The sequence below is a fragment of the Myotis myotis genome, unplaced genomic scaffold, assembly GCF_014108235.1.
Source record: "Myotis myotis isolate mMyoMyo1 unplaced genomic scaffold, mMyoMyo1.p scaffold_m19_p_17, whole genome shotgun sequence".
In the NCBI taxonomy this organism is placed as follows: domain Eukaryota; kingdom Metazoa; phylum Chordata; class Mammalia; order Chiroptera; family Vespertilionidae; genus Myotis; species Myotis myotis.
Window position 1 is genome coordinate 30,785,483 of NW_023416321.1, and position 14,426 is coordinate 30,799,908.

General features: G+C 38.5%; 2 protein-coding genes across 20 annotated transcripts in view; one reads left to right on the forward strand and one right to left on the reverse strand.

Moving 5' to 3' along the window:
* The window catches only part of NF1 (neurofibromin 1), a 240,759-nt gene that overhangs the window by 37,970 nt on the left and 188,363 nt on the right, over positions 1–14,426 (reverse strand). For all 17 annotated transcript variants that reach the window (XR_004972868.1, XM_036340624.1, XM_036340626.1 and 14 more), the window contains 2 exons: positions 3,305–3,737; positions 2,406–2,746 (listed from right to left, as the gene is read on the reverse strand). Coding sequence is in view for 16 of the 17 variants with exons in the window: in XM_036340624.1 (XP_036196517.1) it covers positions 2,406–2,746; positions 3,305–3,737 (774 nt within the window). In the remaining variant the exon portion in view is untranslated. The remainder of the gene's footprint in view (positions 1–2,405; positions 2,747–3,304; positions 3,738–14,426) is intronic.
* Positions 7,138–11,265, forward strand: EVI2A (ecotropic viral integration site 2A). Of its 3 annotated transcripts, none has more exons than XM_036340641.1 (3): positions 7,138–7,403; positions 7,866–7,935; positions 9,661–11,265. In XM_036340641.1, the coding sequence occupies exon 3, from the start codon at positions 9,682–9,684 to the stop codon at positions 10,375–10,377; it is 696 nt and encodes a 231-aa protein (XP_036196534.1). In that variant the 5' UTR covers positions 7,138–7,403; positions 7,866–7,935; positions 9,661–9,681; the 3' UTR covers positions 10,378–11,265. The 3 variants fall into 3 exon arrangements, with proteins under 3 accessions (XP_036196534.1, XP_036196535.1, XP_036196533.1); XM_036340642.1 differs by having other exon boundaries at positions 7,888–7,935; XM_036340640.1 differs by lacking the exon at positions 7,866–7,935 and having other exon boundaries at positions 7,140–7,403.

The following is a 14,426-nucleotide window of genomic DNA, read 5'->3' on the forward strand; positions in this document are numbered from 1 at the left end:
TGCCGCTGAAGTTTAAGTCTGCCAGAAGGAATTTTCTCTGGCATGACATGCTCCAGCAAAAAGCAGAAGCTGTCATCGTGCTTTATTTCACAGAAGAATACAGTTTTACCAAGCAAATGATTTTTAGAAGATTGTTAGCATTCTTGGATGAGGAACTTTAAATTAGATATTAAAGGCTCCATTTTCCCCAAATGAGAATATTAAGATTACTGTTTCTAAGTTTATGTATCTCTTACTAACTCCTAGGAATTCTGAGTTATACCATTTTGACATTGACTACTCTGCATATTTCTTTTTCTTTTTTTAGCATATTTTTATTGATTTCAGAGAGGAAGGGAGAGGGAGAAAGAGATAGAAAAATCAATGATGAGAGAGAATCATTGATTGGCTGCCTCCTGCACGCCCCCTACTGGGGTCAAGCCCGCAACCTGGGCATGTGCCCCTGACCAGAATCGAACCCAGGGCCCTTCAATCCACAGGCCGACACTCTCCACTGAGCCAAACCGGCTAGGGCTACTCTCTGCATATTTCAACAACTATAAAGAACTGAGGTCCTGGCCCTGGCCAGGTAGCTCAGCTGATTACAGAGTCATCTGGATACGCCAAGGTTGCCAGTTTGATCCCTGGTCAGGGCACATACAAGAAACAACCAATGAATGCATAAATAAGTGGAACAAAAAAGTGATGTTTCTCTCTCTCTCCCTTCCTCTCTCTTTCTAAAGTAAAAGAAAAGAAACTGGGGTCCCTCAATGTGGGGGTAGGTGTCAGACTTCTCTGAGAGAATAAGAGCAAAGAATACACAAAATCTTGTGTATAATTTCTGAGAGTTCACGAACCCCATGAGACCCACCCATGTAAAAAAATCTTGATATTTTTCCCCTTTTAAATAGAGAGATCTGGAATCCTAAAAGGTCCATTTATTAAACCTGGGCTATGTTATATCCTAGTGAAGATTTCCTGAAGCTAAGAATTTATATATGTAAAAACCTTGACAGTCTCAAGGTACTTCGGAGAAAAAATTATCCTAACATGAAATAGAGACCGGAAAAGAGGAAGAAGTACAAAGAGACACACAGGGGTGGAGGGATAGGAGGGTGGGGAAGTTGGGAGGAAATAATATATACTAAGCACAAAGTATTTGCTAGGGGCTATACTATACTATGTGACATACTATTAAATATTTGTAAGTATATAAGGATGACATTGTTATTTTAAAAATGAGGAAACGAGCCCTGGCTGGTTTGGCTCAGTGGATAAAGCTTCGGCCTGCGAACTGAAAGGTTCCTGGTTTGATTCTGGTCAAGGGCATATGCCCGGGTTGTGGGCTCGATCCCCTGTGGGGGACTTACAGGAGGCAGCCAATCCATGATTCTCTCTCATCATGGATGTTTCTCTCTCTCTCTCCCTCTCCTTCTTCCTTCCTCTCTAAAATCAATAAAAATATATTTAAAAAAATAATAATAAAGAACCAGCATTTAAAAAAAAATGAGGAAACAAGCTCAGGTTCAGTACTTTGCCTAAAGGCATACATAACTGATCTATATTTAAACCAAATCTACTGAGCCCTAGCTGATTTGGCTCAATGGATAGAGCCTATGGACTGAAGAGTCCTGAGTTCGATTCTGGTCAAGGGTACATGCCCACGTTGTGGGTTCGATCCCCAGTGTGGACCGTGCAGAAGGCAGCAGATTCTCTCTCATCACTGATTTTTCTCTCTCTCTCTCTCTCTCTCTCTCTCTCTCTCTCTCTCTCTCCCTTCCTTTCTGAAATCAATAAAAATATATTACAAAAATAAATAAACCAAATCTACTGACTACATAGACCATGCTCTTTCCTGATTTGTGTCCAGATTATTAAGCCTAAACAGAACCAATTATCTCTGCTCAGATGACATCTATATTTATCTCAAGATTTCTTTCAAGAATTTTGTTAAAGTCACATAGATGGAAAATATGCAACAATGTTATTGTTTGAGTTATGGAACATTAAACCTTCCTTAGCAAACAATGATAATCAAATTTAACTGCGAGGGACCTTAATAGTGATATACATTGAACACAGGAAAACTTAATTAGAAGACTCAGAGGAGGGAAACTTAATTTGGGAGTAGACTTAATAAAATACAAATTTCGGGGAAAACCCCCCAAAACTGCTACGTTGTCTGTTTCAGATGAAAGTTTCCTGGACAAAGAACATATATTGGTTTAGTGTGAATCACCCTATTTGAAATTCCACAGTTCATGTGAATATGCCACAGCTTGATGAGGTCATGCTGGTTAACCAACATAGCATACCTCCCAATTTACAGTATTAGGGAAGAGGCTGCTTTCACAGCTTACTAAGTGGTTCACTTTAAAAGCAATAAACCTTAAATAAAGTTGAAGTGCATTTTTTAAATAACTTACCGTAAACTAGGATCTGAACTGCCTAAATTAAGTAATGCGATATTGAGCAGCGTCCCAGGGACATCTTTTGGCCGAATCTTGGTGTGCTGGGGGATAGAATCTGGCTGCGACAGCTCCCAGCGTGTCCGGATGTGAATGATAGACTGGACAATGGCATCACACTCCTGGTGCATGAAGGTGAGTGGTGTGCCCTGGTTTGCAATGGTTAAGGTGAACTGGTTCTCATCCACTAGGCAGATTTCTTCAATTTCCGAAGCATAATAGATATCATTGAGAAAGACTGACTGCCCCAGGACTTTTGTTCGCTCTGCTGAGGTTACCTGAACAGCAGTAGAACCAACCTGGAAAGTGGTGGTGAGAGGGTGGAGTGAAGAAGAATTAAATTCCATTATGTTGAATTGTAAGAGGCCCCAAACCAACCAACCAACCAAAATATTATGTTTGCCATATAAGAAAGAGTTACCACCATTACATATGCAAACAATTATTGTAATAAATGCTCTCAAAGAGACTAAAAACATCAGAAAAAATTAATTTGTTTTTAAAAAGAGGTCAAGAATTCTATGGACAACTATTGATTTTATCCTGAAAGTTCTTGTTTCTCATTCTGCAAAAAGCATGCCATAATCAGAATTCTCACTAGATAATTTCCACGCATTTGTGCCATCTGACTGATATAGAGCAAATTGCCTTCTCTACAGTACTCTACTATCTCCAACCCAACCTAGAACTAAGTGTACACCTCTTGTACCATCCACAGGACTCCATGAAGATAGAAAGCTTAGTTCTCTCTCTGGACTTACTTTACATTTGTTACAGTACCACAGGGGCACTTAGGAAGGCCAGCGTACAGTCTGGTTAGTCAAGAAAGGCAGCGAAGCTAACAGAGTGGCACTTACTTTGATAGAAACCTTGGTGTCTTTGTGAGCCAGCCTGAGCGCGTTGTGGAACACCTTCAGGTCCTCTTCCAATGCCAAGGTGGCAGCGGGTAGCTTCTGCTGTTCGTGCTCTATGTGCTCAGCCAGTTTCCCGGGACAGTCTATGAAAATGAGCCTTTTGCTGCCTTTGAGGCCAGTCAGCAGCCGCTCGTGATACTTGGTGTACTCCCTGACCCAGGAGTTACAGTTATAGATATAAACTGCAGAGACATTGTCATAAGCAAAGCCAGGAAAAACAACAAACCACTTGGAGAGGAAGTCCGTTTTAAAGCGATTGCTAGGCCCAGTATGGGTGAGGTCCACTACAATTTCATATGGCTTGGCATAATATGGCTTTAAAGTCAGCAAGACATGGTATATTAGCAAATCACCGTTGATTTGACCAGTTTTGAACCTAAAAAAGATGACAAAAAAAAAAGGACACAGATTGTTAACAGAGTTCTGAATAGATACATAGATGCTACTAATCTATTTTATTACTTTATTTTCTGATTAGCTTTGTAGAGAAAACTAACAATAATACAAAAATTATACAAAGTCTGGATCCTTTTATTAATCCTAACCCAAGGATATGTTTGGATATGTTTTTATTGATTATCAAGAGAGAGGGTGAAAGGGAGGGAATGGGAGGGAGGGATAAAGGGTGAGAGGGAGAGAGAGAATATTAATGTGAGAGAGAAACATCGACTGGTTGCCTCCTGTATATGCCCCAACCAGGGATCAAAGCCACAACCTAGATGCATGGGATGATGCAACCATCTGAGCCACCTGGCCAGGGCTGGATCCTTTTTCTAAATCAGTTGTTCTTTAGACATTGAGAAGTAATGCTGAAGTAAAACAGAAGGGACAAATCTCCAATTTGAAAACTTTGAGCTATGACAGTAACAACAAACTTGTCCATCACAGTCAATCAAGGAAGAAGGCAGTGGACACTGGTAAGTTGCCTCCAGGCCCACCAAACTTCCCAGGTGAACAGTCTGGGTGGGAATGACCCACTTGGAGCCCTAGAGAGAACTGAATAGCTTTGTGAATTCATTTATCCTATCTTGACCAGAGAGAATGTTTCAGTAGTGATCAAATGACTCAAATTAGGACAACCAGAGCCAAAGAGGCCCAATTAAGACACTGCAGTTTAAACTCTTGGAAATTTAGACTTATAAACAAGGGGACATAGAACCCTGGGAGTTGTTAGCTCATATCTTGAGATCTGAAGAAAAGCATGACTAAAAACTGAAGATACGGAGCAGAGAAATAAAGAAACTGGGGCCCCAGCATTTCATTTGAGTCCTAGATAAAGCCTCTCCTGGGATCAAATTTATCCCTGGACTATTCAGTTGTATGAAACAATAAGTTCCATTTTTTTTTTTATATTAAGCCAGCCATATTAGTCATATGTTGCTTATACTAAAAATAATGCTAAACAATGTGTGTAGCCAAGGTCAGGACCAACAGAAAGCCCTGAAGAACACAGTACTAGAATTTCAATCAAAATAACCTATATGAACTTTGGCCCAATGTTCCATACTTGATGACTCTGGCAGTACTACTACAACCTAGGCCAGGGGTGGGCAAACTTTTTGACTCGAGGGCCACAATGGGTTCTTAAACTGGACCGGAGGGCTGGAACAAAAGCATGGATGGAGTGTTTGTGTGAACTAATATAAATTCAAAGTAAACATCATTACATAAAAGGGTACGGTCTTTTTTTTTTTTAGTTTTATTCATTTCAAACGGGCCGGATCCGGCCCGTGGGCCGTAGTTTGCCCACGGCTGACCTAGGCTAAGATGAGTATCCTCACCTCAGAAGCTTTTAATCTTGTTGGAAGTAAGATAAAAATGGGACAAGTTATATGATTTTGAAATAAAAGAGGCCAGCTGTTGTCTCTCAGTGGTTGAGCATCAATCTATGAACCAGGAGGTCACAGTTCGATTCCTGGTCAGGGCACATGCCAGGGTTTCGGGCCGTGCAGGAGGCAGCTGATCAATATAATTCTCTCTCATCAATGATGTTTCCAACTCTCTCCCTCTCCCTTCCTCTCTGAAATCAATAAAAATATATTTCAAAAATAAAAAAACATTTCAAGATCAAAGAAAAAGTATGAGGTAGTATATAATCACATCAAAGGAACTACAGAGAAAAATAGTGCTATTAAGTTCAGAAGAGGGAGGGATCAATACAAACTGGGGTAGTCAGTGAAAGCTACTTAGAAGACACACCAGCTGACGTGGATAGGAGGAACTTCAAACTCAACGAGAGGAGGGACTAGCAGACCTCATGGAGAGAGGTAAAGAGGAAAAGAGATAGGTAACTAGGAGTGTTGAGGTCAACAGTCAGCTAGTTTAGCTAGAATGGAGGATTCACACAGAGAAGTTCTAAGAGATAAAGCTGGAAAAATACATAATAGCTAAATTGTGAAGGGACCAAAACTGTTCACCTAAGGGGCTTAGGTTTTCTCCTAAGAGCTCAGTATTCCTCAGAGTGTCACACCAGCATGAGAATCAGCTGTGGTGCCTGATAAAAACGCAGGTTCCTGGTCCAAGCCCAGACCTACTAGTACATATAAATCTATGACATGGGGCCTGGCAGTTTTCATTGTTTTTTAAAAAACCCTCTCATCTAATGGTTATTTGCATGAACATTTCTGAAACATTGCTATAGGTGTTAAGGAGTTATTCAACTCTAATTTTTAAAGAAAGGGGTGATATGATCAAAGGAAGTAATATACATATAAAGGCGTCAGGGCTAGTAAAAAAGATATAGTACTCTAGACATGGCCTAATAAGGATTTAAAATACAGTCATGCACCACTTAACAATATAGGGAAACGTTCAATTTCATCGTTGTACAAACATCAGAGTGCATTTACACAAACCTAGATGGTATGGCCTAATACTGTAATTGTATGAGCTATATTTTTATATGACTGGCAGTGCTGTAGGTCTGTTTACACCAGCATCACCACAAACACGTGAGCAATGTGTTGTGCTATGATGTTACCATGGCTACTAGTGGCAATAGAAATTTATCAGCTCCATTATGTATTTTTATGGGATCACCATTGTACATGTGGCCTGTCATTATGTGGCTCAAAACTGTACTATGGTGATCATAAAAAAGAAACTGATCTAAGAATATAAAGGAAAAATCAACATTGTCTTAGGTCAGATCAGGGCTATAAGAAAGGACTTGAATTAAAAGGACTTGCTATAAAACAAGCCTCTGAGATTACAAAGAATGTTGCTATCATGAACAAAAACAGAGAGATCCTGAGGGGCAGCCACTTATGGGAGAAAAATGAGGTGATGAAAGGACATTCAAGGGGGAAGGAGAGAGAGAGAAGGGGGGAGCAGAGAGAGAAAGGGAGACAGAGACAGAGGCTGTGTGTGTGTGTGTGTGTGTGTGTGTGTGTGTGTGTGTACACTAAACCACACAAAAGCATGTTCTATCCTATATAATCTAAATTTACTATGTACTTTCTCAAATCGTTGCAGTTCCATAATTTGAGATGTGGGTTATGTATATCACTGTTTCTATTATTTGACCAATACCTCAGGTCTCCAAACTCATTTATCAAATCAATCTGTGCAGACAAATAAAATTTTTAGAGGTGATTTTAATGCTGCAGGGAAAATGCCATTTCATCTTCTTTTGAATGATACTAATATGTCATCCAAAAGCATATAAAGCAGGCATATATAATGAGCATAAGGTCAAAAGACATTAAGAGAAAAACCCTCCCTGCCCTGGAGGCGGGATTTGTTCTACAAAGCCTCCTGTCATGCCAGTGGCCAACTAGACAAGTTAGAGATTCGGGTGTTTTTTTCCCCTGTGACATGTGCTCTAGTTGCGGAGAAAAGGAAATGTGTCATCATCTGTGGTTTGGTTCGAAAAGTGGAGAGCTAGCTGTACATGCCCTTTTTTGCTGCAGATTTACTTGAACATTCCTATTTCTCCAAGTCCGTTCTGCTTTATATTACTGCAAGCTGTGCTTAAAGACAAGAAAAGAAGTGGCTTGTTAAAATAAGGTTATAATCAGATTTTGACCAACCATTTTGCAAGGTAGGTAACATATATGGCTTTTCTTATGCCTTTTACTTATAACTTTGTACAGATTCGTGTTTGAGGAAGTGCTTCAAATAGTACCTACGACTCTTACTAACAAAGTAGAATCAAAAGTGATGGAAAATGTATGCTTTTTTTCTGTCCTGTTAGGTAAAACTTGTTAGACATGAGAAAGATTTATTATCAGTATAGAGTTTTAAATTAGAACTAGGAAGGATCTGAGTTTAAATTCTACAGTCAATTAGAAAGTTTGGTTATGAAAAAAAGTTTAAAAAATAAATTTATTATTATTAATGCTTAGGCATTAAACATGTTATTGAAAATGACCAGAGATTAAAAACACACACAGACACTTTTGATAACATAACCTGGCCTCATTGGTTTAAATTAGGGATACAGAGACAGTCCTCTATTCTTGGAAACTTGTAAGGATAAGAGAAAGTCTCATTTTGTTAACAGTTTGTTTATTTGGGGATGACAGCACATCTGGCTGAAGACAATCAACAGCGGGCCCATTGTCCATCCCGTGGTAAGCATTGTTAAATGTGTGCGAATGCTAGGGTGCGTACTACATTGTTAACAAACTAATGTGACAATAACAACCCACTTTAGATTATTTTACCATCTATGCAGATGGCCAGTCTAGTATAAAAGGATGGAAATTGCTTGCTAACCCAATTTAAAGTATTCCTCTGTGAAAGAATCATAAAGAAGGCAAAGATTTATGCCATTCAACTTAAAAATGGAAGCTGAACACTATTATGTAGAAGTCAATGCACCGTATCTTTCACTGTTTATTAAAGGTCAAAATCCAAAAAGTAATCTTAATTCTAGAGCACATAATAAAAGTTTTTTTTTCTCCCTACTATTAATAGGTGATATTATTTCATAGGTTAATTTCCAGTTAGCATCATTTATTATAAGCTACTTCTTATACACTATTTCTTATAAAACTGTGAAACTGACTAGCAGTAGCACCTATGTTGCTTGGGAGTTGGGTCAGAAATGAAGAATTTCAGGTCCCTCCTAGATTTACGGAATCAAAGCTGCATTAAAAAAGGAGAATAATCTAGGTTTTTTTTTTTCTAGTTCCCTTAAATGATTACTAACAATAAAAAAATCTTATAAAAGTAGCTCCAACAAATTGGAATATTATTATAAAAGGGATAGTTCAATAATGGTGGTAAGTCTTTCTGGCTTACCAGTCCCTGAACAGATATACCAGTTCTATTTAAATCACCAATTCTATGGTGGATAATGAGAATTAGAACAGTCTTATCCCCTTTTTGTACTGGCTTCCAGGGAGCTCAGAGCCAAAACTGAAATGCAACCTTTTTATTTATATGTTGAGATGCTTACCATCTGCCTTGACTTCCCACTTCAGTCTAAAATCCCATGATCCTGAGGCTCTACTTCTATTTTGCTGTATACTTTATTTCAAAAATTATGTCAAAATATTCACAGGAAAAAATGCTAGGCATAAATAATATAAAAAAGTCAGTAACTTTTGTTAAACCTTTGAGATTATTCAGAAGAGTTCTGCCTCTTTTTCTTTGTAATGCCAGATTTTCAGGCTGAGAAAACAGGCATGCCGCCTTTGGCCTTTGCTTTCAGAAAGCCACCGTCAGTCAGGGGATACAGAGGTGAAAAGAGAGAACCATCACCATAAAATTGCTTTCACAAATCCTGGGGATATATTTCTAAGTACCAGCTTTATTCTAAGCTTCAAGATAAATACCCAAGAAGGAAAAATTAAAAAATACCCACCCTGAATTCCTATTTGAAGTCCATTTTCTTTTGGTTGCTACCACATTTCCCCTTTCCTGACCAGGAAAAAAAAAGCTACTTTCATGCATGAAGCAAAATGCCTAAAGCCACATTTCTCCTTTACTATAAAGACTGATGACACATATGTTAGAAGGTGGGGAGTTTCTGCAAAAAAGGATCCTTAAATGGGGGAGGAATCAAAAAAAGCAGAAGTATATGACTCAAAGCTGAAGTCTAGCATGCTTAAGAGGGAGAACACAATATAAAACCATGGCATTCACTTAAAAGAATAACAGAAATTAAAATTGTTTCTTTATGTATAGCCTAATAGAAAAAAAAAACCGGTTAAGAAGGAATTGCAAATGTCAGGCATGAGCTTGCAGCTTACTTGTAACATATCAGCTGTCTTATCTTTTAATACAATTACCAAAATCAGAAACCGTTAATTCTTTTACAAATTCTCAAATTATATTTCTATCCCCAACAGGTTACTGGCATTATCACGGACATGAAACACACAGGTCATTACCTGCATCTTGCCTTTCTGATGACAACAGTTTTTTCTTTGTCTTCTGGAACAAGAACAAACTATACCCATCTGGGGGCTAACAACACTACTGTCTGGGATCCAGATATTCAAAATAAGACAGGCAGAAACCAAAACGAAAACAGTAACACAAACTCTGCAACTCAAGTAGATAAAAGGAGCAATTCTACAAACATGCCTGAAATAGCAGCATCGCCTCACATCACATCTTTCACCCCTAAATCTGAACTGGAGCTTTATACACCTTCGGTTGCTAGGAACAGTGCTCCGACATTACAGAGCATCGAAAACACAAGCAAAAGTCACAGTGAAATTTTCAAAAAAGAAGCCTGTGAGGAAAACAACAACAAAATGGCTATGCTAGTTTGCTTAATTATAATTGCAGTGCTTTTTCTTATCTGCACCCTTCTATTTCTATCCACAGTGATTCTGGCAAACAAACTCTCATATCTCAAGCGATCAAAACAAGTAGGCAAGCGCCAGCCTCGAAGCAATGGCGATTTTCTGGCAAGCAGCGGTCTATGGCCTGCTGAATCAGATACTTGGAACAGAGCAAAACAGCTCACAGGGCCCAACCTAATGATGCAATCTGCTGGAGTGCTCACAGCTACAAGGGAAAAAAAAGATGAAGAAGGAACTGGAAAACTCACTAACTAACAGATGCTTTAGTGAAGAAAAATGCAAAGTAGCAATGGGAAACGTTAGGAAGTAAAAATGAAGTCAGTTTGATACTTAATGTCAATATGTTGGTCTGATGATCTAAAATTTTACACGGCAGGCCTTGCAATTTAGAATTAAGCAGGTGAGAAGGGGAGACGTATGCCTGCTTACTTAATTACTTAAACGGTGTACTTTTGTCCTGACACTGAATATTTTAAAAAGCAAATAATAAAACAACCAAAAATGTAAGGAAGATTTTAAAGACAAATTGAAAAAACTGACTAATAGAAATAGAAATTGACAATTAAATTTTTCTTGTTCAGCAATAGTAGTTAGATGATCTTGGAAAATAAGTAAACTTTTGAATAGTTTTACTGTGTCCTTAGAGGCAAATATATGCTTCAACATCTAACAGAATTCAAATTTCTAACTGTATAGTTTAATGGTACCTTCCTTTGCTGAATGTGACAAAAATCCATACCAGCTCTTAAATCAACACAGCTAATTTTATGCTAGATGTTTTCATCTTTATATATGCAAACATAAGAAAATGTTTTTCTACTATAAATATTTAATTAAAACTTTTAATTTTGTATAATAAATTAAGACTTTGTTAGAATAAAACTGACTACATATATTTGCATTCACTTTACTATCTGAGAGAACACACATAAGAACACACGTAAAGCACAACTGAAACAGATGAGATTATGGCCACAACAGAAGACTACCTGTAAATGTAAAGCATATCTGACTGTTTAAGTGTAACATACCTCTATTGTATAAATATTGCTCTTTGGATTATTTGTAGCAAATATCCAAAAGTTGATTTTTCAACTTCAAGGATGCCAAGTGGCCTAATAAATGACCAATTTCATTTTTTTACTATCAATGGGATATGAGCAAAGAAAAGATGTGTGTGTGTGTGTGTGTGTGTGTGTGAGAGAGAGAGAGAGAGAGAGAGAGAGAGAGAGAGAGAGAGAGAGAGAGAATTTGGAAATGGCTACTTTAGGTAAATAGTTAGCCTTTAAAAAAGTATATTTTTATTTATTTTTTTAGAGAGAGAGGAAGGGAAGGGAGAGAGAGAAACACCAATCAGTTTTCTCCTGTACACACCTCGACCAGGGACCAAACCCAAAATGGACATCTAACCTGACTGGGAATTAAACTGGCAACCTTTTGGTGCACAAGACGACGCTCAACCAATTGAGCCACACTGGCCAGGGCATGTTTAATATTTTAAGAAACTACCTTCAAGTAAAATAATGACTTACATTTAAGTAAAGACTTTAATCTTCAATTAAACATATTACAAAAAGTTGGTTTGAGAGACTTCCCAACTATTTACTGAACTTGACATGGCATATTAATTAAATGCCAGGCCACATTTTAAAAATCACATTCCTTACTGATCATTTATTTTGGACAAATATGCTAGCCATTTAGGAAAATATTTTATATATTTTGTATAACCGCAATCTTACTCTCCCTTCTAGGTTGACGATTCTTATCCTGGTTGTGTATCAGAATCACCTGGAGTTTAAAAAAACTCACCAATGCCTTATTCCTACCCTCTCCTTCTGATTCAATTGGAATGGGGTGAGCTACAGGCATTCGTAATTTTTGCATAACTCCCTAGATAATACTGCTCTTGGTTAAATTCACTTCTTAGAAGTTCTATGGTGCCAACGATCTAGGTTACATCTTAAAATGAAAGGGGAAAATAGAGCACTGATTTTATCATCAATGTATTACCATTTGTCATAAAGTTCATTCCCTAAATAACAAATCATATCTATATTATTCCAGATGAATCTAAATGTCAACAAAGTCCAAAGGAAAGCAGAGAATACTCATGCCAAGCATGGTGACAGGAAGGAGGCTGAATTTTGAGGGGTAAAAGGAACCAGATTGAAATGAAACTAGGCAGAGCTCTGGTTTTGTACAAATTAAAAATTTGAGATTATGTACTGGAATACATACTGATACCACAAAGCACTCCTTGAATCAAGTATCATATATAAATACTTGTAAAGTGATCAACCGAAGGACTTGTATGCATGCATATAAGCATAACCAATGGACATAAGACACTGGGGGGTAGGGGAGGCCAGGGGATTGTCAAGGGCGGGGAACAAAAAAAAAGGACACATATGTAATACCCTTTGTAATACTTTAAGTAATAAAACAATAAAAAAAAAATACTTGTAGAAAATTAAAATAATTTACTGTCTTTTTAAAAATAAGAAATTAGCTAGGCAACCAATATTCAATATACAGGTCAAACATTTTCTCACAATACAAGAAAGCTTCTACTACAGGATTAAAATTCATTATTCCTACCTTGGCTATTAAACTTGTATCCTCAGAATGATACCATCCAATGATAGCTTATGAACAAACAGAACTAGTTCTTTCCAAACTTGGCAATGTTTAAAGTGAGAAGTTAAGATGTTTTGAGTTCAAATGTTAAAAGTTATTTCTGAACAAAGACACTTTTGTTTTCTATCCCTGGGTATTATGATCCACTCACTTAATTTAGGGATTTTAAAATAGTGAATCAAAAATTTATAGCATTTTTATTATATTCTTCTCTGTAGTAGGACCCCTCAAACATTTTTCTGTACAAAGTAGTAAGTTCTTTGCAGTTGAGAACTGGGTCGTAATAATCTGTGTTCCTCTGCAGTGACCAGGGGAAAGCAGGGCATGGTTTAACACTTACCGTTTTTTTTCTACTGTAACACGTGCTATGGTAGGCACTTTACATTTATTTAATCCCATAATAAATTAGAAATTATGATCTCCATTTTTCAGATGAGGAAACAGGGTAGAAGGTGACCTGGCCAAAGAAATTTTTATTGAGACTGACTCCCACTTTTTTCAATATACTTTGCTCAGCTAACTTATTTAAAAAGTGATTCTGAATTTATTTTTCCATGGAGAAGTACCTACTTTGTAGATAATCAAAGAGTTGTGGACTTGAACTCAAATATCATTTAATTGCTCTAACTGGTTTTGCTCCGTGGTTAGAGCATTGGCCCTGGAACCGAAGGGTCATGGGTTTGATCCCTGGTCAAGGGCAGGTACTTGGGTTGCAGGTTTGCTCCCGGGCCCTGGTCAGGGTGCCTGCAGGAAGCAACCAATCGATGTGTCTCTCTCATATTGATGTTTTTCTCTCTCTCTGTCCCCCCTCCATTCCACTCTCTCTAAAAAATCTCTCCAAAAAATAATTTCGGGTGAGGATTAAAAAAAATCATTTGGTAAAGTATTTGGTCAAAAAATCCGAATTAGGGAGAAACCAAGATGGTGGCATAGGTAAACACTGGAAATTGCTGCCTCCCACAACAACTTCAAAAATACAACTAAAAGACAAAACGGACATCATCCAGAACCATGGGAAGGCTGGCTGAATGGAAATTCTACAACTAGAAGGAAAGAGAAAAGCACACTGAGACTCAGAGGAGGTGCGGAAGTAAAGTGCAGAGGTACGGAGGCGCACGTGGGTAGGGCTGGCAACTGAGGACGCGGCTGTCTTTTTGAATCGGGAGGGGGTCACAAGCCCCCGAATGCTCTGAACTCCAGTTCTGGGAAGTCTCTGGGGACCCAGACTCATACGGGGAGAAACTGGACTGTCTGGCAGCAGGCAGAACTCAGAACTCGAGGGTGGCTTTCTCTTAGAGGTGCTTGCTGCGATTACTGGGACACTGAGACTCGGGGCCCCTTAGGGCAGGGCTGAGGATCAGCCATAGCTGCTTGCTCCACCCTTTGATTCCCTGAGACCCTGCCCCCCCAGGCTGCGGCAGAGGCTTTTGCATATGAATGCCCTGGCCCTTTGCAATCTGAAAATTACCTAACAAACTGCAGCTGGGCCAGACAGACCCAGAACTTCCAAGAGAAGGCCCAAGGCCCCACAAAAGCTTGCACTGCTTCACAGCTGTGCCTCATCTGGGCACCTCCAAACCCCAAACAAGGAAGGGGAATCTGCAGATCTCTTCATAGCTCCTGCTGGGTAGCCTCAGGAAGAGGCTTAATTAGCACCTCCTTAG